The 21,491-nt window shown below is 49.0% G+C and overlaps 2 protein-coding genes across 5 annotated transcripts; one reads left to right on the top strand and one right to left on the bottom strand.

Annotated features, from left to right (window-relative positions):
- Positions 1 to 793: 793 nt before the first annotated feature.
- SEC13 (SEC13 homolog, nuclear pore and COPII coat complex component) lies at positions 794 to 7,294 on the bottom strand. 2 transcript variants are annotated; one of them, XM_058031669.1, is made up of 9 exons: positions 7,289 to 7,294; positions 6,795 to 6,839; positions 5,714 to 5,829; positions 5,137 to 5,288; positions 4,447 to 4,580; positions 3,532 to 3,665; positions 2,940 to 3,060; positions 2,009 to 2,155; positions 794 to 1,643 (listed from the first exon to the last, which is right to left on the bottom strand). In XM_058031669.1, exons 1-9 carry the CDS (start codon positions 7,289 to 7,291, stop codon positions 1,533 to 1,535), a joined length of 963 nt encoding a protein of 320 aa, XP_057887652.1. In that variant the 5' UTR covers positions 7,292 to 7,294; the 3' UTR covers positions 794 to 1,532. The 2 variants fall into 2 exon arrangements, with proteins under 2 accessions (XP_057887652.1, XP_057887653.1); XM_058031670.1 differs by lacking the exon at positions 7,289 to 7,294 and adding an exon at positions 7,060 to 7,077.
- Positions 7,295 to 7,592: 298 nt separating this feature from the next.
- LOC131087943 (cullin-associated NEDD8-dissociated protein 1-like) lies at positions 7,593 to 21,444 on the top strand. Of its 3 annotated transcripts, XM_058031660.1 has the most exons (15): positions 7,593 to 7,730; positions 9,942 to 10,085; positions 11,308 to 11,462; positions 11,871 to 11,994; positions 12,631 to 12,887; positions 13,501 to 13,606; positions 14,731 to 14,876; positions 15,036 to 15,328; positions 15,716 to 15,857; positions 16,446 to 17,951; positions 18,306 to 18,401; positions 19,080 to 19,249; positions 19,361 to 19,525; positions 19,808 to 19,915; positions 20,110 to 21,444. In XM_058031660.1, the coding sequence occupies exons 1-15, from the start codon at positions 7,663 to 7,665 to the stop codon at positions 20,335 to 20,337; spliced, it is 3,708 nt and encodes a 1,235-aa protein (XP_057887643.1). In that variant the 5' UTR covers positions 7,593 to 7,662; the 3' UTR covers positions 20,338 to 21,444. The 3 variants fall into 3 exon arrangements, with proteins under 3 accessions (XP_057887643.1, XP_057887645.1, XP_057887646.1); XM_058031662.1 differs by lacking the exon at positions 19,808 to 19,915; XM_058031663.1 differs by lacking the exons at positions 7,593 to 7,730; positions 9,942 to 10,085 and adding an exon at positions 10,736 to 10,807.
- Positions 21,445 to 21,491: the final 47 nt, after the last annotated feature.

The following is a 21,491-nucleotide window of genomic DNA, read 5'->3' as shown; positions in this document are numbered from 1 at the left end:
CTGATAGTTTTAAAACATTCTGAGGTGATTTAGGTAGTCTTACAGATTACCTAAGTATTTAGTATGGCACATATAAGACACTGTGTGGTCTTACCTTAACACCTTATGTAACTTGGCAGTTCACAAGAGTTTATGCATTACCATTTACTAATAGCTTTTTGAATAAAAAACCTGAAAATTTCCTCTTTCTAGTCTGCTTTTTCATGATTTATGGCACAGAAAATATATTTCATTCCACCCTATTTGGGCAAAAGCAGCTCAAGGTCACTTTGCTCTCTGTAGCAATTATTAGTACAAACATGTTTATTCAATCTTCATTAAGTGTCAAAAAGCTGATTTTTTTCCTTTCTGATGGCTCTAGAGAAGAATTTCACTGTAAAATTAATTACCAAGGTTCCTGTGGTGCGGGCGGGCCGGGCAGAACTGTCACACACCCGGGGCTCTGCTTTTCCACCGGCTAACACTGGTTTTAAAAATAAATTCAAAATGCGCAAATAGGTTCATGTCCTTCTTTCTTCCCTCATGACGAGTAAAGTTGTAAGAGCAGAAGAGGGAAGCTGGCACTGCTTACATTCTCCCTGGGAATTGCCAAGACCAAAGGAAGAGCAACGGCTTTGTAAAGCCTTGTCTCGTGATGTACCATTACAGGGAAAAAACCCCACAAAAAAAGCCAAGCTCTTGCAAAGCTAATTACATGGATGGGAAGATGTGACTGTGGCCTGGCTGAAGACACACTGCAGATAGCCTTGAAAAGGCAGTCCTGTGAAAAGATTATTTAATACAGCACACCAGGTTTTAACCAATAAGATTTTATTCTGTCGGTTTTCTCAACAAAAAAAATCCAAAGAACTGAGATACAGCACAGAAGTGTGACTAAAAAAAATAAATCTTCAAACCATGGTTTGATTTATTGATGTTGGTTAAATAACCCAGTTTGAGATTATTATATAGCAGAAGACATATGCATTCCACTACTCCTTTTCATCTTCAAGAAAGCAAAGAGACTTTCACCAAGCACGTTATTTTCAGAAAGACACAAATACAACATCAGTTACCAGCAGGGCAAGCTAGCACGCTACCAGCTAACCCGACAACTCCAGCCCATTTCCTCACTTGAAACAAAGTTCTGGTCTTTGAGGGCACAGAGTGCTTGTCCCCTGCATCAAGGAGTATCACACCTTGTTGTTTTGACAGCTTCCCCCTGTTCTGTTGAAGTGTGTGAACTCTGACCACAGCACAGCCATTCACATTTGACCCCTAAACCAGAAAAGCAGGGAATAATTCCTACAGTATCAAGGAGTAGTATCAGGCACAGTACTTGGCTATACTGTTTATCTTAAATTTAAGGGAATGTCAATTAAGGCTGATTATCAACATATTGTAGCCTCCCAGTAATAGAGTGCTCATAAAATTGGATAATTGTTTCCCATGTTCATGTCCAGTTTAGATAAAATCAGTTCTCATCCAGCTAAAGACACACTGCAAATCAGGGACAGTGATCACTTGTTGCAGCTAGAGTACTCCATGGTGCATCACTGCTCGTTCTGCTGCCCTTCTGTCACAGCAGACACCCCTCCTTGGCCCTTGTTCACGTCGCTGATACACGCCCACAGCCCGTCCACCGACTCTTTCCACAGTGTCACCTCAAAAACAGAGCAGGAACAGCTTTCAGCTTTAAACATATCCTGTTTCCCCTTTTCTTGTAGCTACCACAGCATGGGTTTGGTGATAGCCTGCAGTTATATGAGGAGAGTATGTGAATTGTCAGTCCCACACAAAATCAAGTTCAGCCTGCATTTCTACCCTCAAGTAAGGTCTCACAATGCAGTGCAAGCGGTTTCCAAAGGTTATGGTTTTCCTGCCCTCCTGATTAACCAGAAGAAAAAACGTCCCCATGGCAGCAAAGGAGACTCTATGACAGCCTTGTGTTAAACGCGTGACAACAGTCTCACCTCAGCTCCTCTGGAAACAGGCTGCACAGGGCAAAAGCCAAGGCAGCAGTACTCACTTTGTTGTCTCCTCCAGACACTGCGAGGATGTTGGCAGTGATGGACCAGCTCACGTGCCAGACAACATCATTGAACTTGTGCAGCAGCTTTGGTGACCAGGAGTTCCCAGAGGCATCATCACATGTCCAGATAAACACTCGGCCATCCTGCAAAAGCACAGAGACCAAGGCTGGGCACAAGAAACACAACTCTGAATTGCCCCTGCAGCTACATTTCCAAATCACAGCTCGCACACCACCCTTGATGTATCTGCATGGATTTGTGCTCAGCACAGCAAGGGGCTGTCTCCTCGCTATGGATAAAGGCAAGGCAGGAGTACAGCTCTGATGAGAAAAACTACCAACAAACAATGACTTGCAAATACCAGAGAAGAGCCCCCAAAATACATATTATCAGCTGAAATACTTCCCCAGGATGAGATTTTGTTTTCCACTCAATGGCAGGAGCTCACTAAGCAGTCTTCTCGATGTTAAAAAAAGAGCTTTCACAGATGAGCAACAAGAAGACAACAGTCAATATAAAGGCTGATAACATCAGAGCTGATTGAGAATGCCCATTATTAGAAAACAGTATTTTTAGAAGGAAGTTCAGTAAATTTGATCCAAAACCACTAAATATGACATTAGTTGGAAGGTCTTCCTCCCAGTGAGATCATCCTGCTCATAATTTTCCAACCAGAAGCCAGTCTTTGCTACAGAGGCACCTACACCCATAAACCTTTCTCCAGAAATGCTTCTATTTGGCTTCTGAGATGGGGAATAACAGGAGTCAAAGGCTCGTATGCAGAGACCCAAATATAGCAAAGGATGGCCAAGACGACCTGTTAGAGCAGCTCTATCCCTACAATTCCTTCACTAGAGAAACGGGGAAGGAAGCTCGTGGAAGTGAGCACCCCTAGTGCTTGTCCCTGTTGCTCCAAAGAAACCTCACCTGTGAGCAGCTAGCAATGGTGCTGGTTGGCAACCCTATGGATGGAGCCCAGGCCACGTCTCGTACCCAGTCACTGTGAGCCTCCAGCTTCTGCTCTTCTTTCCACTGACCCTCTTCTTCCCTGAAAACACAACTGTACCGTCACCAGGGCAGCGGCAGCATCCTCCATCATCTCATGCCCTGCTCAGGAAGGCTTTGGACTGTAGCATTCAAACTCCGTGTTCATCAATGCAATACAAAGCACAAGTGTTCCCTACTTCTCCAAAAATCTGACAAAATCCCTTCCAGGGACAGAAAGCAGCACAGGCAAAGAGGCTCTGACCTCCAGTTACTGTCAAAAATCTGCTACAACCAAAGTGGTAACCAAAGACCATTACAAAGCTACCCTTGGAGACAAGATCACACAGGGCTGGCACAAACTGCAAGAACCATGGGAGATATTGTGCATTACTAAGTTTCCATTTTTAAAACACTTCTCTAAAACAGTAATTTGAAGATAATACAATAGGGAAGCCAAAAATATTACTTGAGATACTAACAGGGACACTCAAAGCCTAAAGTGTCAGGTTTCATCTGGCGACAGGGCACTTACTTCCAGATCTTGACCAGGTTGTCACAGCCACCAGATGCAAATCTTTTGATGTAGTTTGGCTTTTGACCAGAGGGTTGTTCTATAAGGCTTCCTGGTACAACAGCAGGAGCCCAGCTAACTGCATTACATCCAATCTAGTTAAGGAAAAGCATCACTGTTAAAAGTTGATTACTTTAACTAAATAAATAAATAGATAGAGGCTGCTGAGGGGGTGAAGAACATGTAGCATACTCTCTATTGAGCATGGTGAATAAACCCATCTCAGAAAAAGTGAAGTCTTGCATGCTGGATGAATATTGGATGAATAAGAAATCCAGATGCAGAGTAGCCTCACTAAGGCACTTACTCAGAAAGCCTGAGGTAGCTATAAGGGTATTTGCACACAATAGTTCATCTTGGATGTGCAAATAGGGGAGACAGAGACAGAAACCACAAAGACAAAAGGCACACACAGTTGCTAAGATTGAGGAATACAGGAGTAGAAGGAACCTTTGGTCCTAAGCTGAATTTCTTTCTACTGGGGGCCACTGCCATTAGCTTGTTACATTCTGCTGAAACAAAAATCTCCACAATTTTGGGAAAAACAGGAGTCCCACAGTTTTTTCCAGCTGTTGCAGCTATTCTTAGTACCAAGGCCATTTCTTATCAGGTAACTTTCAGCACTGTGTTTAACAATAATGCCCAATAAACAGGGATTGCCAATGCTGTTTAGTGAACTTCATCATATTTCCACTTCATTTTAGTGACTAAAAAGTATACCTACCTACTCTGGATGAATTGAAACTATTCTTGGGTCTGGATGTTTCACATAATTTCACTGCATTTCAGTATTTATCCACTCAAGTCTCTGAGGTATCACCTCGGTGTTATCTGCAGCTCTGGGCACTCTGGGCTGCTCCAAAGGACCAGACTCACCGTGTGTGCGTTGCTGATCTTTTTGACTTCCCACTGCCCATCGCCCGTGTAGCTCAACAAGGAAATGGCCCCGTCAGAGCTGCCACAGGCCAGGATCAGTCCATAGTCGTGTGGTGCCCAGCAGACAGAATTCACTGGGAAGGGTGAGACAGACCATATTACAGCACAGGGCCTACCTGAAACTGACTGACCAATTCACTGACTGCTATCAGTGGCACGTCACCAAAAGCAAGGGGCTTTGAAAGCTGAGAATGAGTCAAATTTCAGCAAAAGCCAGCCAATTAGCATTGTTTACTGAGTAACAGATCTGCATTGGGAGGGTAAATCATCTGAACACAACAGTTTCAATTTTAAAACAAAATACAGCATGATAAAATGCAGTCTTTCTAACTGGAAACAGGCACTATTTTTTTCAAGAATTCAGTTCCCTGCCATCTTTATTTCAAAGCTGACTTATTTGTATAACAACACCTACAGACACACGGTATGAATCAGTAGTGGCTTATCCAGCAATACAATCTTAGGGAAATGTCCTGTTAATGCTGAACACATTTACTCTCTCTTCAGTTTTTATAGTTTTCTTTTTGACAGAGGCTTTCTTCCTCAACACTAATAGATTTATTCAGTCTTGCCCAAATCCCCTCACCTCCTCAGTCTCCCTTCCCAGCTCCACACTCCAGCCCTCCATACCTGAAGAATCATGTCCTGTGTACTCGTAGGTCTTTTCCCAAGTGCCATTTTCTTCCTTCCAGATAATAACCTTCCTGTCATAGGAACAGGAAGCCAAGATATTCCCATACATAGGATGAGCCCAGGCAACCTGCCACACGGGACCTTCGTGCCTGCAAGAAACAGCAGCATTAGGAAAAGCTGAGAGAAACCCCTTCCAACTGCAGCTGCCTCACAGACCACTGCTGTGCATCGCTGCTCTGGGAGGGATTAGAGATCTGACACGAGGAATGAGTAACACTAAAATGGCAATGTTAGTGCCCTGACACAGGACTCTCACTGCCACAGAAAACAATTCACACCTGTATCAGTCCATGTTACTTCTTGAAAATTACAGATGCAAAGTACTACATGAATGACCAAGCCCCATTGTGCTTCCCACTGGAGCTCTATCCCCAGCCCAGCTGTCAGAAGTTCTTCAGCACAGTCTTGGAGGAGTTCACCCTGGAATTCAGCCTGCACTCTGTGCTGCCCAAGGGCAAAAGGACAAGGCACCAAGGTTTTGCCCTGATTACGCTCTGGTGTTGTGCCGTCTCACCCCCTGAGGTCGGCAATGAGGATCTGCCCCCCGCTGCGGACATCAAAGATCTTCACGGAGCGGTCAGAGGAGCAGGTGGCCAGGCGGGTGCCGTAGTAATCCATCTGTGCATCGTGCTGGAGGAGAGAGGAGAGCTGTGCTCAGCAGGGCGTGCCCGGCCTGCTGATCCCCTGCAGCACACTGCCCCGGGCCGGGCACACAGGAACCCTGTGAAACAATCCAGCCGTGCCACACAAGCAGAGTGCTTCTGCTTCCCCAGCCGCTCCTTCAGTCACTGAACAAATGTTACACTGAAGGACCCGGGGAATTCTGAGCAACAGCCACAGCATCTTCATGACAGAGAATTCATGCTGACTACAAAGCAGTGACAAGTTACGTATTTCTGTTTCTTAAAATGTGAAGTGGGTGTACAAATACTGCTCTTAATTATATTTGAAACTTCACCATTACCAAGCCATAGAATATTTAAGGCTGGAAAAGACCTCCAAGGTCACTGACTACAACCTTTGACCAACAGTTGTCACTTGTCACTAGACCTGAACACTTCGTACCACATCCAGTCATTTCCTGAACACCTTCAGGGATGGTGACTACACCACCTCCCTGGGCAGCCCTTTCCAATGCTTGATAGCCTTTTCTGTGAAGAAATACTTCCTGAAGAATTAGGCTTATCTAACTGGGCTTCTTCCTCCAACAAATTACTTTGAAACCTTTCTTCCTACCCATATTCATACACCTACTCCCAGACACCTCCACTTAAAGGAAAACCATTTTTATCAGCTGAAGGTCCGTACCAGCAAATATACACATATCTCTATTTTTTCACAAAAAAGGGCAGAAACAAGCCCTCACATGAAAATTAGGATTTTAAATAATTTCCCCTTTCCTCCCAGCCAAGTTTTTCTCTCTACACAGTATAAAATGGCAAGATCAGGATTTCAGACAGCGTTCTGCATCCAACACCTCACAAGTGTGCTCTTTCACGAGCACATACGTGCCGCGGTCAGTGCTCACAGAGAGCCCCAGAGCAGCTCTGTCGCAGCAGCCGCCGGACCGACGGAGCAGCTCCCCGCACACTTACGATCATGTCCTCGTGGGACGTGTCCACGGTGTTAATGACCGACACCTGCGGGGAGAAGGAACAGAACGGGCTCGGCCATCATCCCCGGCCGCCCAGCCGGGTCCGGTGTACCCTGTGCCGTGCCCCGGGCTGCCCGGGCCGCGACGGGACGCCGCCGCTCGGGCCCCGCACCGGGACGCCGCCGGTTCCCCGCTCCCCTCTGCCCCGGCCTGCTTGCCCCCGCCTCACCGTGGCGGCGGCCCCGGCCCCGCTCGGCCTCTCTCACCATGGCGGCCCCGGCCCCTCTCGCCCGCCCTCACCACGGCGGCGGCCCTGGCCCCGCTCGGTCCCGCCCGCCCCCTCTCACCACGGCGGCCCCGGCCCCGCTCGGCCCCTCTCACCACGGCGGCCCCGGCCCCGCTCGGCCCCTCTCACCATGGCGGCCCCGGCCCCTCTCGCCCGCCCTCACCACGGCGGCAGCCCTGGCCCCGCTCGGCCCCGCTCGCCCCTCTCACCATGGCGGCGGCCCCGGCCCCGCGGCGCTCCCGGCCCGGCCTCTGCCCGCGCGCTCAGACGTGGCACGCCGGTCCGCGCACAACCGGCCCCGCCGCGCCCCGCCCGCCTGCGACGACGTTCCGCCCGGGCCGGGTTCCGGGGGCGGCCACTGCTTTGGCTGGGCCGGGAGAGGGCGAGGGCGGGAGCGGCCGCTGGCCCGTGCTGCCCCGCCGCCGCCAGCCGGGCCCGCCGAGCGGCCAGAGGCACCGCCGGGACCCGGACGCAGCCTTCATCGGCCCCCAGAGCCGTCCGGCCCGGCTCCTCCCGCCGCCTTGGGGCCGCCCGGCACGGCACGGAGCGGGCGGCGGCCCCGGGCCCCGCAGAGCCCTCCGCCATGGCCAGCGTCTCCTACCACATCTCCAGCCTGCTGGAGAAGATGACCTCCACCGACAAGGACTTCAGGTGTGGCAGCACGGGACGGGCCCTGCGGGCGGCAGCCACCTGCGAACGGGGCCCTGGAGGAGGGGGCTGCCGGAGAGGGGTCCTGCCGCGCCAGGGGCGGGTGCGCAGGGCACCTGAGATTTGCATCAGTTGTATTTACAGGGTGTCTAGCCGACTGTAAGTTGTATTTACAGGGTGTCTAGCCGACTGTGTCCTAACTAAGGGGCCGTGTAGAGAAGCTAGAGGAGCTCCCCTCCCTTGCCTAGATTGGTGCCTGATGAAAGTGGAAGGTGGAATAAGTCTGGGCAGCTGGACTCCAAGTTGTTATTTCTTTTATGAATAAAGAACATCGTAGCAGACATGCTTCTAGTTTGTTTTGATAATTTGTGAGATAGTCAGTGCATTAAAAGGGGTGAGTAGACCCCCGTGTCCCTGGGTGATGGATGCTGCACATACTGGCTCTGCTCAGGCTGCTTGGAAAACTTTTTCTGTGTGATGGGAGAATGTGCCTTCCTAACAGGACTGAGATGCTTTTATTTCTTTATGTCAGCAGAAAAGTTGGCATCTTTTTAGGGTTAGACGGATGGCTTGATATGTAAGGCAGTCTGTCAAAAAGTAATTAAAACTGACATGTATGAAAGATTTCACTCCTTAGTATATTGTTCTCTGAGTATCATCCTGGAAGGTAATGTTTGGGCCAGACTCGGCATTTTGAGGTCTAAGAGAGGGGTTAGTAATAGCCTAAAAGTAGGTTGGTTTTTGTAGAAGGTGCTGATGTTCTCAGATGTTAAAATAGGTACTTTATAAAGAAGTCAGTGATGGAGCAGTTGTGCAGTTTGTTCAAAGAATTTACAGTTAACACTCCAAAGGAGATGTGCCCGATGCCAGGCATGTCATGTCCCAGAGGTACTGCAGGGCCACTTCCTCCCAGCACATGGCCAAGCATGACCCGTTATAGGGCCAGATTGTTCTTGTTCCCCTCACAGATGGATGTGCTGGTGAGATCCTGAGATCCTGGGGCGGGATGGCAGCGAGGCCAGAGCAAGTCCTGGGGCAGGATGGCAGCCAGGCCAGAGCGGGTCCTGGGGCGGGATGGCAGCGAGGCCAGAGCGGGATGTGGGGCGGGATGGCAGCCAGGCCAGAGCGGGATGCGCTGCCGTGGAAGGCTCTGTTCAGCCCGTGGCCATAATTGGTCATGCTGGTTCGGCACAGACGCTGAACTGCGGAGTGCAGCTGAGGAGCTCTGGCGGAATCAGAAATAGATTGCATGTTAACATCTTAGGGCACGTTACTGCTGTTTGATCACTCTGGATTTTGGGCTGGCTGGGGAACACCGCAGCACTCCCCCATTCCAGATGGACCTCATTGCTGCTCAGGAATGGGCTGGCAGATTGAAGCCTCAAATGATGACCTGTACATGAGAGCTCTGGTGTGCTGAATGAGTGACATCAGAGCCTAATTTTAAAAGGAGCTGTCATTTTGTAACGAGAGAGGACTTCGTGGTTCCTGTCAGACATCCATTCTGTGCAGGGCTAACATTGGAAAGCAGCTAACACATGACAGCCACACTGAGATTTCTTAGAACCTCAGACTCCTATACCAGCACCTTTTGCTTTCCTGCTCCTGGGAAAATAAATACTTTCCAGAATTTCTCAATATCCATTCTGTTAGAAAACTGACTGTCAGTTGGGTCTTTGTTTTTCTTTCTAATCTGGAGTGATAAATACTCAATTGGTTTTACTCACAGCAATCTAAATATAGCCTAGTACACTTCTGAGGTGTAGTTTGTGTGGAGTCATTATTTTTTCATTTTTGAAAGTGAAAGGACTTGTCCATGTCTGGGGTCATACTATCAGTGCTAAGTTAGCCAGAAAGAACAGAGCCAGGTGAATTCTTAGACCCCAGACTGCTTTTCCTAGGCCAGGTGAAAATTTGGTGAAAAAAGCCATCATGATTTTTTTCTGGCATAGTTAACCATCTTCATTTGGTCACTGAGAAAAAAATACACATGCTGAGAGCTGCTTTTAAAGTTTTTGTTTACCTGATCCCTGTTAGGTAGTTATCTACTTGTGATATATTAATTTTCCTTTTTCTTAGGACAGTGTTGTAAATTACTCTTTGGCAGTGTGTTTTTATACAAGCACCAGTTGCCAGATTCTGCCCAGATGATGCAAAGGTGATGCATTTGTGTCTGCATATCAGCCAATCCACTTTCTCCCTGTGTCCTTTCAGGTTTATGGCCACCAATGACCTGATGATGGAACTGCAGAAAGACTCAATAAAACTAGATGAAGACAGTGAGAAAAAAGTTGTGAAAATGCTTTTGAAATTGCTGGAGGACAAAAATGGGGAAGTACAGAACCTTGCTGTCAAATGGTAAGAGCCTAGACAGTAATAGCCATGTTCCCAGGCACTAATAAAGCCATCACAGACTGCAGAGAATGTGAGAGCAGAGCCTGGCCCTTGACACGTCCCTCAAACCTCCTCTGCAAGGGACTTTGCCCTCTGTTGCAGGCACTGCACTTTCTCCTGGCGTAGACACTCACAAGGGCTGAGCACACACAGATACCTTTGTAGCAGCAAGAGATGATTTTGGAAGTACTTCAGTGTTCCTGTTATAAACCTAACCACGTGGAAGTTGGAGCCCTAGGATTTTATTTCTTCAGGGAAAAGCACACTTAAAAATTTTGCTCATCAACCTCTTGACCTCTCTCAGGCTTTGAAATCCAGTGCTGAATTTCTCCATGGAACTGTCTTTCATAGCAATGGTACTAAACATGTGCAGCCCTTATGGGCTTTAATTTCAGGCCAAATCCTTCTCTTCAAGGGACTTTTAACTGAACATTATAATGCACTTGGATTTTTCCCTGACTTGACTCTGAGTGCAGCCTGTGCTGTTGCTTTGCCTTTGACCATTCCCATATTTTTTTTAATCCACGTGAGCAAAAGTAGCAGGTTCTTCTATTAGTGAGTCCTCTGATAAAGGGATCCTGCTGCTGACATGTTCTTTCCCATCTCTTTCCCCAGCATGGCTAAGTGGGCGTGTTCAGTCTAGAAATGCCATTGAATGGCTCAGTTCACCCCAGGGCTCCAGAAAGGTGGGCCATTTAAAGACAACTTTGGGTTCCTCTCTTTTTTCCTGCTGTGGATCCTGTTCGTATTCCCTTCTTTTCAACCATGTGCTGCTTCTATCCCTGTTCTTTCCCTGTTATCTTTGGCCCTTTCCTTCTGATTCCCACTGTCCTGACTTCTTTTGGCCCTGCTCCTCTCTCTGCTTGGTTTGGGTTGGTTTATTCTGGGTTTTAAAGCAAAACAGTTGGGCACTGAGCAGAGGACCAGCTTCTCAACTTCTTTATCTCTGGTGGTATCTGCAGTAAGTCCATCTCATTGCAATCTCTGATCCATCCAGAGTGTGATAATGAGGAGGCCTCAAACTGGAACCAGGAAAATTTCCTTCCCGTGCCTAAGGAGGTGCTTAGAGCTGAATAGTCATTCCCAGATAGGTGGCCAGGATCTTTAAGAAGGAGCAGTGTGACAGTTTGAAGGACATGGACACTTGGATTGGGCCCTTCATGCTGACTGGCTTCTCGTCCCGCAGCCTGGGCCCGCTGGTGGGCAAAGTGAAGGAGTACCAGGTGGAGACCATCGTGGACACGCTCTGCACCAACATGCTGTCAGACAAGGAGCAGCTAAGAGATATCTCCAGCATCGGCCTCAAAACAGTCATTGCTGAGCTGCCACCAGCTGCCACAGGTACACTGCCTGTCCCCATTTGTCACTGAGCCACGGGGACTCCCAGCCTTTGGTAAACGGGGGAAAATGTAGAGTCCAGAGCCTGGAAGTTACTGATTCTTTACTCTCCTGCCAGAGGACAGTCTGTGAAATCAGGGAGGGACAGTAGAGCTGAGGTATCAATGGGATGAAAGGCAGAATTAAATGAAAACTTGAGCTGTATTTGGAACTGTGTATGCCAAAAATGCATCAGCTTTTCAGGGGATACCTGAGGCTCCCAGCAACAGGATTTTCCTCTGCAGCCATCTCATGAATCTGTCCTGATTAGATCTCCCAGTGGTGATTTCTTTTTTCAGCGTACCAGGAATTGAATGGATCCTAGCAGCCAAAAGTGTTAACTGACAGCAGGGAAAAATATCTCTCTTGCAGGTTCCACCATGACAGCAAATGTGTGCAAAAAGATCACAGCCCAGCTGACAGGAGCCATTGGCAAGCAGGAGGATGTGTCCGTGCAGTTGGAAGCTCTTGACATCCTGTCAGATATGCTGAGCAGGTACCAGAGGATTTCCTTCTGGCAGCTGTGCATAGAAAGGGGCTGCAGGGATGTGTCTGCTTTTGACTTCTTTATTTCTCTAATCCTATTACTGGGACTTAAAAACACAGGATTTGGTTGGCTGCTCCTAGGGAATATCTGAGTAGAGCAGGTCCCCAGCAGGGATGAGAGATAACATGCCAAGCCTTTCTGTGCTTGGGAATGGCAGTGCCTCTGGTGATGGATCACACAGAAGCTTAGCTCACACAAATGTGGAAGGATGAGGGAGGCAGGGAGGTTTATTTTAGCCCTATGAGCCCATCACATAAGCTTTTTTTTTTCTGGCTGCTTCTTGTTGCATAAGTCAGAGTGACAGTGTCATGTGTCATCTGCATGCAGGAAATTATTAGCACACCCTTGGGTCATCCAGAAGGACACAGTCAAAAACTCCTCCACGATGGAGACAAATTGCCTCTCCCTGTGTTTTACAGACCAAGTCAGTGTTCAGACCAAAATGACAAGCCCATCCTTCTCCTCCCCCTCCCCACAACATGCATGAAGTCTCCAGAGCTGAAGGATTTTCAGATTTGTTGCTGCCAAGAGGGATTTTTTCTGAGCCTTTGACTTTCACCTTGTTCCCTGTTCTGTTCGTTGCAGGTTGGGAGGAACACTGTACTCATTCCATTCCAACATCCTGACCTGCCTGCTGCCCCAGCTGACGAGCCCCAGGCTGGCAGTTCGTAAACGGGCCATCATTGCCTTGGGGCACCTGGTCTTGACCTGCAGTGGAAGCATCTTCTCAGAGCTTACAGAGCATCTGCTGGCAGAGCTGAAGAGGAACGAGTCCACATCTACCACCAGGACATACATTCAGTGTGTGGCTGGCATCAGCAGGCAGGCTGGGCACCGCATAGGTAGGATGGGCACCTTGAAATGATGCTGGGAAATGTACATGCATTTTATAGCAGCTCCTCTTAGTGGTAAAAGAAGAGTGCTCATTGTTCTTAATGTATTAATGGCTTCTGGTTGTGATCCTCTCTGTGGCTCTGGTCTGGTTTTCTGATCGTCACTTGGAAAGGAGACACCAGAGTATCTCTTTGGCTGCCCTTTGCTAGTGACTATGGTCTTCCCCTCAAGGTCTTCCAGCTCTTGCCTGGTTTGAATTAACACCTCTGTGAACCAGGTCAGTGGATTCACCCCCTTTTAAATTACATAGGGGATGGCAACATATTGTATTACTTGTGTAAAAGACCTGCCAGAGTTGAGATTAGATTCTAAGAGATCTCTAATGACAGCCCTTCCTGTAAGTGAAAATGCCAAGAAGGGGCTGCAGACAGGGAGCAGGGATTGGCTGCTGAAAACCAGCACAGCTGGTCTTGGTGGGCTGCTGGCTCCTTGCCCATGAGGTCTGGGGCAGGAATGCTCTACCAGGCACAGGAAGGAAGTGGCAGCTGGCTGAGTTCTCAGCTGCCCAGGTGAGTGAAGGCTGGAATGGATTTTCACTGCTGTTTGCTTTGTCTTTCCCAGGAGAACACCTGGAGAAGATAATTCCTCTGATAGTTCAGTACTGTAACGTGGATGACGACGAGCTGCGAGAGTACTGTTTCCAGGCCTTTGAGTCCTTTGTGAGAAGGTGTGTGCCCTTGGGGAATGCCTCTGCACCATCCAGGGCATCTGTGTCCTCCTGGTGTAGATATCCATACGTTCAGCATCCTCGAAGGAGGGCCTTCCTGCAGGTATTCCTGTTGGGAAGACAGTTCACATATGAAATCTCTTCTGCACATGCAGTTTGGACTGGAATCATGACCTGCTTTACCTCAGCATGTGAGGCTGTCCTTCTGTATTGATTTTGCAGGAGTGGGAGTGGGAGTTTTCCTTGTCCTTGAGGTGTTCCTTAGCCAGAGGGAACTGCCTCGCTCATGGTGCCTGGAGGGAGCTGGAGGCAGCAAGGGGGTTGGGCAGGAGAACTGCTGAGCTGCAGCTCTCCTGTTGTTTGGTCAAAAATTACTTCTTGGAAAAGGAGTATGGGCTCCTTTGGTGTGATTGTATAGTGCTGTTGAGGTGTTCTCCCAAGGAAGGGAGGATTCAACCAGGATCTGTGTGTGTGCATTGACACATACAGGTAACCCAGGGCCACCATCAAACCACAGCTGAAATGCCAACAGTAGGTTTATTTCATTATCTTGCTAATTATACTGGGTGACAGAGACACATGGGGACACAGGCTCTGTTTGGTGTTTGGCTTAGTTATCCCAGCTAAGAGAAGGGCAGGGGGGCTTGCTGCCTGCCTCACTCTAACAAAAGGCTTCCTGCATGTCTGTGAGAGTGTATTATCTCTCCACAGGACTTGTACTTCTGAAAGTAGACAGAGGATTAACAACATTAGGTATAATAAATTGAGTTTTCCCACACTGACATCTTTAGCCTTCCCGGTAGCAAGGTTACTTTGAGTAAAGCTATTCCCTCCTCGCCAAATTTTCTGGTTTTAACTCAGTCCTCCCAACAGGGTGAAGGCAATTGATTTATTTATTTGTCATTAAAAAATTAATGCATCCTCCCCATAGGAGATGTTCCTCCCTGCTGTGCATGAAGCAAAGATGTTCCTTGCTTCATGTACAGCAGGAAGGAACATCTTCGGTTTAACTCATATTATCAAAATGGTCTGTGAAGCACTTTGTGATCATTTTGAGATTAATATTATTTGGATATTTAAAACAGCTTAGTCTCCTACTAACTTAAAATTTTCATTTGTGATAGGTGCCCAAAGGAAATGGACCCTCACATCTCAAGTGTGATGGGACTATGTTTGAAGTACATTACCTTTGACCCAAACTACAACTATGATAATGAGGAGGAAGAGGAAGAGATGATGGAAACTGAAAATGGGGAGGATGAAGAGCAAGGTGCCTGCTTGTGAGGATGGCTGTGCTCAGCAGAACACGCGGTTAACATTTCTCCCCTTCCTGCTTTCTCCTCCTGGAGAGGGCAGCTCTGAGGATCCAGTGCTCCTTTAGCTCCAGTTTTCTCATGATTGCACTTGTTTCCCCTTGTGCTGTTTCTAGAAAGCGACGACGAGTACAGTGACGATGACGACATCAGCTGGAAGGTGCGCAGGGCTGCGGCCAAGTGCCTGGAGGCCATTGTCAGCAGCAGGCACGACCTCCTGCAGGACTTCTACAGAACTCTCTCCCCAGCCTTGATAAGCAGGTTCAAAGAGAGGGAGGAGAATGTCAAAGCTGACATCTTCAATGCTTACATCTCCTTGCTGAAGCAAACACTGCCTACCCAGAGCTGGCTGCACTCTTCGGGTGCCTCTGGCAAGGATGATGTTCCCTTGACAATGCTTCAGAACCAGGTGTGTGAGCAGGTGGTGGCTGGGCTAAATCACAAAGCAATGAGAAGTAGGTACCTTGGGAATGTGGCTAGCTGAAGGAGCCCTGGGTCAGGCATCTAGAGGGCCCCAGATCCAGAGAGGGCTGGCTGTTTACTGTGTGTCTCCTGCCATTCCCGGGCTGGCACAGCACAGGAACGTGGGATTACAGCCAGCGCTGCTCCTCCACCAGCCCTGGCATGTGTGCAGCTGAGGCAGGGTGGCTTCTGGGTGAAGTGTCTGGCTGGTACCTTACTACAGCTGTTGCTCAGGAAACTCAATAAACTGTGGTAGAAATGTACCAGAGTGAGCCTCTGAGAGCAGCTGGGGCAACTGAGGTGTCTCCTTTTCATTTGCTTCTCCAAACTGCAGGTTCCAAACATCATCAAGGCCTTGCACAAGCAGCTCAAAGAAAAGAGCATAAAATCAAGACAAGGTTGTTTCAGCCTTCTGACAGAATTGGCCAGTGTTCTTCCCGGCTGCCTGACAGATCACATACCTGCACTTATCCCTGGTAAGCTTGTCTGTCATCTGGGGTGAAGCAGCAGGGCTGGTAAAATCCATTCTGAACACGGGTCCTTCTTGCCTGTGTGTTCCAGTTTTACTTCTGTGAGTTATTCTGCTCAGCATTAGGACAAACACATGAAGTTCTGCTCTGTGCTGATGTGCTGAACAGCTCCCAGATTAATTCTGGCCTCTGCACTGAAAGCCAGGATAAAAATGTCAAGTTCATTTCCACAGTCCCCTGACTGTGGAAGATGCTTTTGGGAGGGCCTATTCCAGCCTCCTCTGAAAGCAGCTGGAATTGTGCTGTTACCACACTGAGATCAGAAATACAAATCCCACTTCCTTTTGCAAAATGCAGTGGCATTTTAAAAAATTCTTTATATTGACTGATTCTTTAATTTGCACCACCACATTTCTCTCTGAGCTCTCTGGCTGGTGGGCTTATGAAGCATCCCAGTGCTGGAAGGCTCCTGCCTTGTTTTTGGTGTGATTGTATAGTGAATATGAGAAAAGTCTCCTGTGATTGTCCCTTGCTGGATCCATGAACCTCCTTCTTTGGGAAAAATATGACATCATCATATTTTCTTCTGCACAGGTATTGTTTTCTCCTTGGCGGATAAATCCAGCTCCTCCAACATGCGGATTGACACACTGTCCTTCCTCCACGTCCTTCTCTGCAACCACCAGCCAGAGGTATTTCACCCTCATGTCAAAGCTCTGCTGCCTTCTGTTGTCACCTGTATTGGAGACCCCTTTTACAAGATCACGTCAGAAGCTCTGCTGGTAACTCAGCAGCTTGTGAAAGTTATCAGGCCTTTGGACAAAGCTTACACCTTTGATGCCAAGCCCTATGTGAAGGACCTTTTCCCTGGTATTCTGAAGCGGCTGAAGGCAGCTGACATTGACCAGGAGGTGAAGGAGCGTGCCATCTCCTGCATGGGACAAATCATTTACAACTTGGGAGACCACTTAAGCACTGACCTCCAGCCAACCCTGAAGATATTTCTGGAGAGGCTCAAAAATGAAATCACCAGACTGACAACAGTCAAAGCATTAACCTTAATTGCTAGTTCTCCACTTAAAATAGATTTGAGACCCATCATAGGAGAAGGTCTCCCCATTCTAGCTTCCTTCTTGAGAAAGAATCAACGTGCCTTGAAACTAAGCACTCTGAATGCTCTGGACATCCTGGTGAAGAACTACAGTGACAGCCTCAAGCCTGCCATGATTGAGGCTGTGCTAACAGAGCTCCCCGTCTTAATAACCGAGAATGACATGCACGTGTCCCAGGTGACCATCATGTTCCTCACGACTTTGGCCAAGGTTTATCCATCCTGTATCTCCAAGATCAGTGGCTCTGTCCTTGCTGAAATCTTTCAGCTTGTCCACTCGCCTTTGCTTCAAGGAGGGGCCCTGAACGCCATCATTGACTTCTTCCAGGCACTGGTCCTGACGAAGACGGCTGCCATGGGTTACCCGGAGCTGGTGAAGCAGCTGACAGCACCCGTTTACTCCTCGGGCTCGGCCGGGGCCTCGCTGACGTTGCACAAGCAGGCGTATCACTCCATCGCAAAGTGTGTGGCAGCCCTGTCCTCAGCCTGCCCTAAGGAAGCCCCTGCGACAGTGAACCAGTTTGTCCAGGATGTGAAAAGTCCCAAGTCCGGCCCTGCTGTTCAAGTGCTGGCTTTCCTCTTCCTGGCAGAGGTGGGCCGCACCACGAACCTCAGTGCTCAGAGGGAGCTCAGAACTGTCATCCTGGAAGCGTTCTCTTCCCCCAGCGAGGAGGTGAAATCCGCCGCCTCCTACGCACTGGGGAACGTCAGCGTTGGCAATCTGAAGGAGTACCTGCCCTTCATGCTGAAGGAGATTGGAAGCCAGCCCAAGCGACAGTACCTGCTGCTGCACTCCCTGAAGGAAGTCATCAGCTGCTCCCCAGCTGACAGCCTCACGCCTTACGTGGAGGATATCTGGGCTCTGCTCTTCAAGCACTGTGAGTGCACGGAGGAGGGGACACGCAACGTGGTGGCGGAATGCCTGGGGAAGCTGACTTTGGTGAACCCCGCTGAGCTGCTGCCCCGGCTGAGGAAACAGCTGTCAGCAGGTAGGGCAATGACCAGAGCAGGGAAATGCTGCCTTCTGATGGGAATTCATTTTGTATGCTGCTTGTGGCTACAACAGGGAGCAAGGCCAGTTGAAAGGAGAGCAAATAACAAGATGGATCTCTCTGCAAGGAGGGTCAGAGGAGCACTGGTCCGCACAAGACCAGGAAGATGCAGAGAACAGGGACTACACAAGGCAATTGTGCAGGAGCAGATTCAAATACAGAGTTGATAAGAAGAATCCTCTACTCATAACACATGTATAACAGGATCAAGGACAGAATATGTATTACAGAGTTACAGCAGTGATTTTCTATCTTTATTTTTCACTGGTTTTTTTCCCCTCTTCGTTGCAGGCTCCCCACATGCCCGGAGCACGGTGGTTACTGCCATCAAGTTCACGATTACAGACCAGCCTCAGCCTATTGATGCTCTCCTGAAAGGCTGCATAGGTAGGCTGGTTTGGACTGGGGTGTGAGCTGGGGGCATGGGAGGTTGGGTGTTGTTAGCAGCTCAGGGATTTTTCATTCCTGTGTGAACCTCATCTAGTCCAGTTAGTGTTTATCAGTGTTTCTCAGCTTTTGGGATTAAACAGCAATGAGTCCTTGCTAACTGCACTGATGCATTGCTCTTGGGCTTGTTCCGTTGTTTTTTAGAATGCTTAAGTTCTTTCTGCATGTAAACTCAGAATTCCAGCACCTCACAAAAAGGATCTTCAGAAGTATAACCTACACGAGGAGTGTCTGATGTCCAGGGACCCCACAAAAGCATTTGCTGTATAAAACTGGCCCTTCTGTTTCAGAGAAGTTTGAACAGATGGGATCTAAGCAACAAAAATCCCCCACAACTTCCTTGAATAACAAAGCTTCTGATTTGACTTTAGGGTAGAGGAGCTAGAGTCACATCATTTGTTTTTATGCCCAAATGCAGGGTAGTCATGTTTCTTTACTGTATCCCAAATGGAGGGAGAGAAAGCATCTCAAATGGCTCTGACAGACTGTGCTACTTATTTTACCATTAATGCTCTCATAACCAGCCTCCTTGAAATACATCCCAATATATTTTAAATTACTGCAAAAATGTTGCAGCCTGTTGGCTGCAGGACTGACTGATGTGCTCTTATCCCACAGGTGACTTCTTACAAACTCTGCAAGATCCAGACCTCAATGTTCGCCGTGTGGCTTTAGCCCTGTTTAATTCTGCTGCTCACAACAAGCCTTCTTTAATCCGGGACTTACTGAACTCAGTCCTCCCCAGCCTGTACAATGAAACCAAAGTGCGGAGGGAGCTCATCCGGGAGGTAACTGGGCTCGGCGGGGGGCACGCGGTGACTCACAGCAGCCTGCGAAGCCCCGATGGAGCTGCTGCTCTCTGCTCCTTGGTGACAGCTGTACTGTTTGTCTCGCTTCAGGTAGAGATGGGGCCATTCAAGCACACAGTGGACGATGGCCTGGATGTGAGGAAAGCTGCTTTTGAGTGCATGTACACCCTGCTGGAAAGCTGCCTGGACCGGCTGGACATCTATGACTACCTGAACCACGTGGAGGATGGGCTGAAAGATCACTATGACATTCGGGTAGGTGCTGTGCCCTGGCAGTCATGTTCTGTGTGGGGTCTGGGCTGCAGTCGGGCTGTGTATCCCCAGAGCCCCGTGGTGCAGCGTCCCCAGGGCTGTCAGCCTTTACAGACACCTGCAGCACTGCACACACCTGGGCCAGCTGCAGCTCCAGCCCCTGGCTGCCAGGGTGCGCTTGCAGCTCTTAGCAGAGCCCCTTGCACAAGTGCAGAGGTACAGCCGAGCCTGCCAGCAGAGCTGGGTGCCCCAGAGCACCAACACGTTGTCTCCCCTCCTGGCCAGATGCTGACGTTCATCATGCTGGCGCGGCTCTCGGTGCTCTGCCCCAACGCTGTGCTGCAGCGGCTCGAGCGGCTCATCGAGCCCCTCCGGGCAACCTGCTCCACAAAGGTAAGAGCAGGATCGGTGTGGGTCCTGCCCAAAGCTGCCCCTGCTCCTGGCCTTTTCCCTCAGTGCTGCTGAGCCACCCGCTTCCCTCACTTCCCCAGCTGGAAAATTCTCTGCTGGCCTTTGCTGCTGTGTTGGTTCTGTGCCTGTATGGGCTTTTCTAAATGCCAGCTGAAAACGGGGCTTTGGATTTGCAGGTGAAAGCTGGTTCGGTGAAGCAGGAGTTTGAGAAGCAGGATGAGCTGAAGCGCTCAGCCATGCGGGCAGTGGCTGCTCTCCTGACCATCCCCGAGGTGGAGAAAAGCCCAGCAATGGCTGAGTTTTCATCCCAGATCAGATCCACTCCTGAAATGGCATCACTTTTTGAGAGCATCCAGAAAGATTCTGCTTCCCTCCCCACCTCAGAGTCAATGGACATGAGCTAAGATGTTTATCCCCACCACCCTCCTGCCTTGGGATACCTCAGCCAGACACCAGCTGGGTGGGGAACAGCAAATGCCACTGGGCTGCTCTTCTGCCACAGCCAAGTCCAAGTCCCCGGGCAGCCCCAGGAGAAACTGGGGACGGTGTGTTAAATTTGACAGCTGGATGTGACTGGCCTGATCCAGCTGCCTTCCTATCGGACACCTCAGAGAATTGGAATGAGACCTGAGATCAGGGAATACAGCCTCACAAAGGGGAGGGGCTGGAAGATTAATATTCCCGTTTTTTCAGGAAGTTTTAAGGGGTGCACAAAGCAGTCACAGTTGTGGTTCCATGAACAATGGAAATTGTTTCCTCAAATACTCCTTACTGCAGTTACAAAGGTTTTTAATAACTGCACATGCACTTTCTACCTTAAATTGCCCAAGAATGTATTTATAGTGTTTAACTAAAAAACATGGCTAAAAACTGGAAGCCATGTAGTAATGAGTTCATCCCACAGGCCTTTTGGGAAAGAAGACTTGCACCTGCCAAGCTGCTGAGGCTGCACAGGGCAGGGGGGTTACCCAACACCCCCACCCTCCTCCTGGGGCTCCAGTTTGACATTTGGGCAAATGAAGCTTTGTTGCTTGGCTTTCATATTTATGGTTTTGACTGCAAAATACCTCAGCCATCTTCCCTGAGAGATGATTACTGACTATTTCAGTGACAAACCCTGCTTAAAGCTTTGCTTTGCACTAACACTGGCTTCTCTCTCCCCTTGGAGCACCTTGGTGTTGGTGTTACCAGCCACAGGGATCTGCTGGTCAGTGTCAGTCACAGGGCTCAGAGGTGGCAGGCAGGAGCCAGGGGTGCAAGCACACAGCCCATAGCGGCTGCTGTGCTCAAATCCTGCTTTGTGCAAGAGAAAATGCCTTAAGAGACAAAGGTTCTAACAGCCAACTAGAGGATGAGGCAATCATGACACATTGCTCTCGCCATGAACTGCTCTGTGCTTTTTTTTTCTCTTTTGACAGAGTGGTTGATGTGAATAGTGTTTATAGTGCTGTGTGAAAGGACATGTGTTGTCCGGGTGCTATAGAAAATAAAATACACTTTAAAGCTGCGTACCCTGAGTTCACTGACCATCACCATGACACTGCTCCTCGAGTGCTCG

The sequence above is a fragment of the Melospiza georgiana genome, chromosome 11 (assembly GCF_028018845.1).
Source record: "Melospiza georgiana isolate bMelGeo1 chromosome 11, bMelGeo1.pri, whole genome shotgun sequence".
Classification (NCBI taxonomy): Eukaryota; Metazoa; Chordata; class Aves; order Passeriformes; family Passerellidae; genus Melospiza; species Melospiza georgiana.
Note: the sequence above shows the minus strand (reverse complement) of the source record. Positions and strands in the feature narration are given on the sequence as shown.

What these genes read in the sequence shown, in the direction of transcription:
- SEC13 (XM_058031669.1), bottom strand. An exon ending in CACAGGACATGATTCTTCAG is followed by an intron (nt 4,581 to 5,136) that starts GTATGGAGGGCT and finishes CACCCTTCCCAG; the next exon opens with TGAATTCTGTCTGCTGGGCA. An exon ending in TGTCTGGAGGAGACAACAAA is followed by an intron (nt 1,644 to 2,008) that starts GTGAGTACTGCT and finishes TCTGTTTTTGAG; the next exon opens with GTGACACTGTGGAAAGAGTC.
- LOC131087943 (XM_058031660.1), top strand. Translation starts at nt 7,663, where the DNA reads ATGGCCAGCGTCTCCTACCACATCTCCAGCCTGCTGGAGAAGATGACC. An exon ending in TCCACCGACAAGGACTTCAG is followed by an intron (nt 7,731 to 9,941) that starts GTGTGGCAGCAC and finishes GTGTCCTTTCAG; the next exon opens with GTTTATGGCCACCAATGACC. An exon ending in GAGGAAACAGCTGTCAGCAG is followed by an intron (nt 17,952 to 18,305) that starts GTAGGGCAATGA and finishes TCTTCGTTGCAG; the next exon opens with GCTCCCCACATGCCCGGAGC.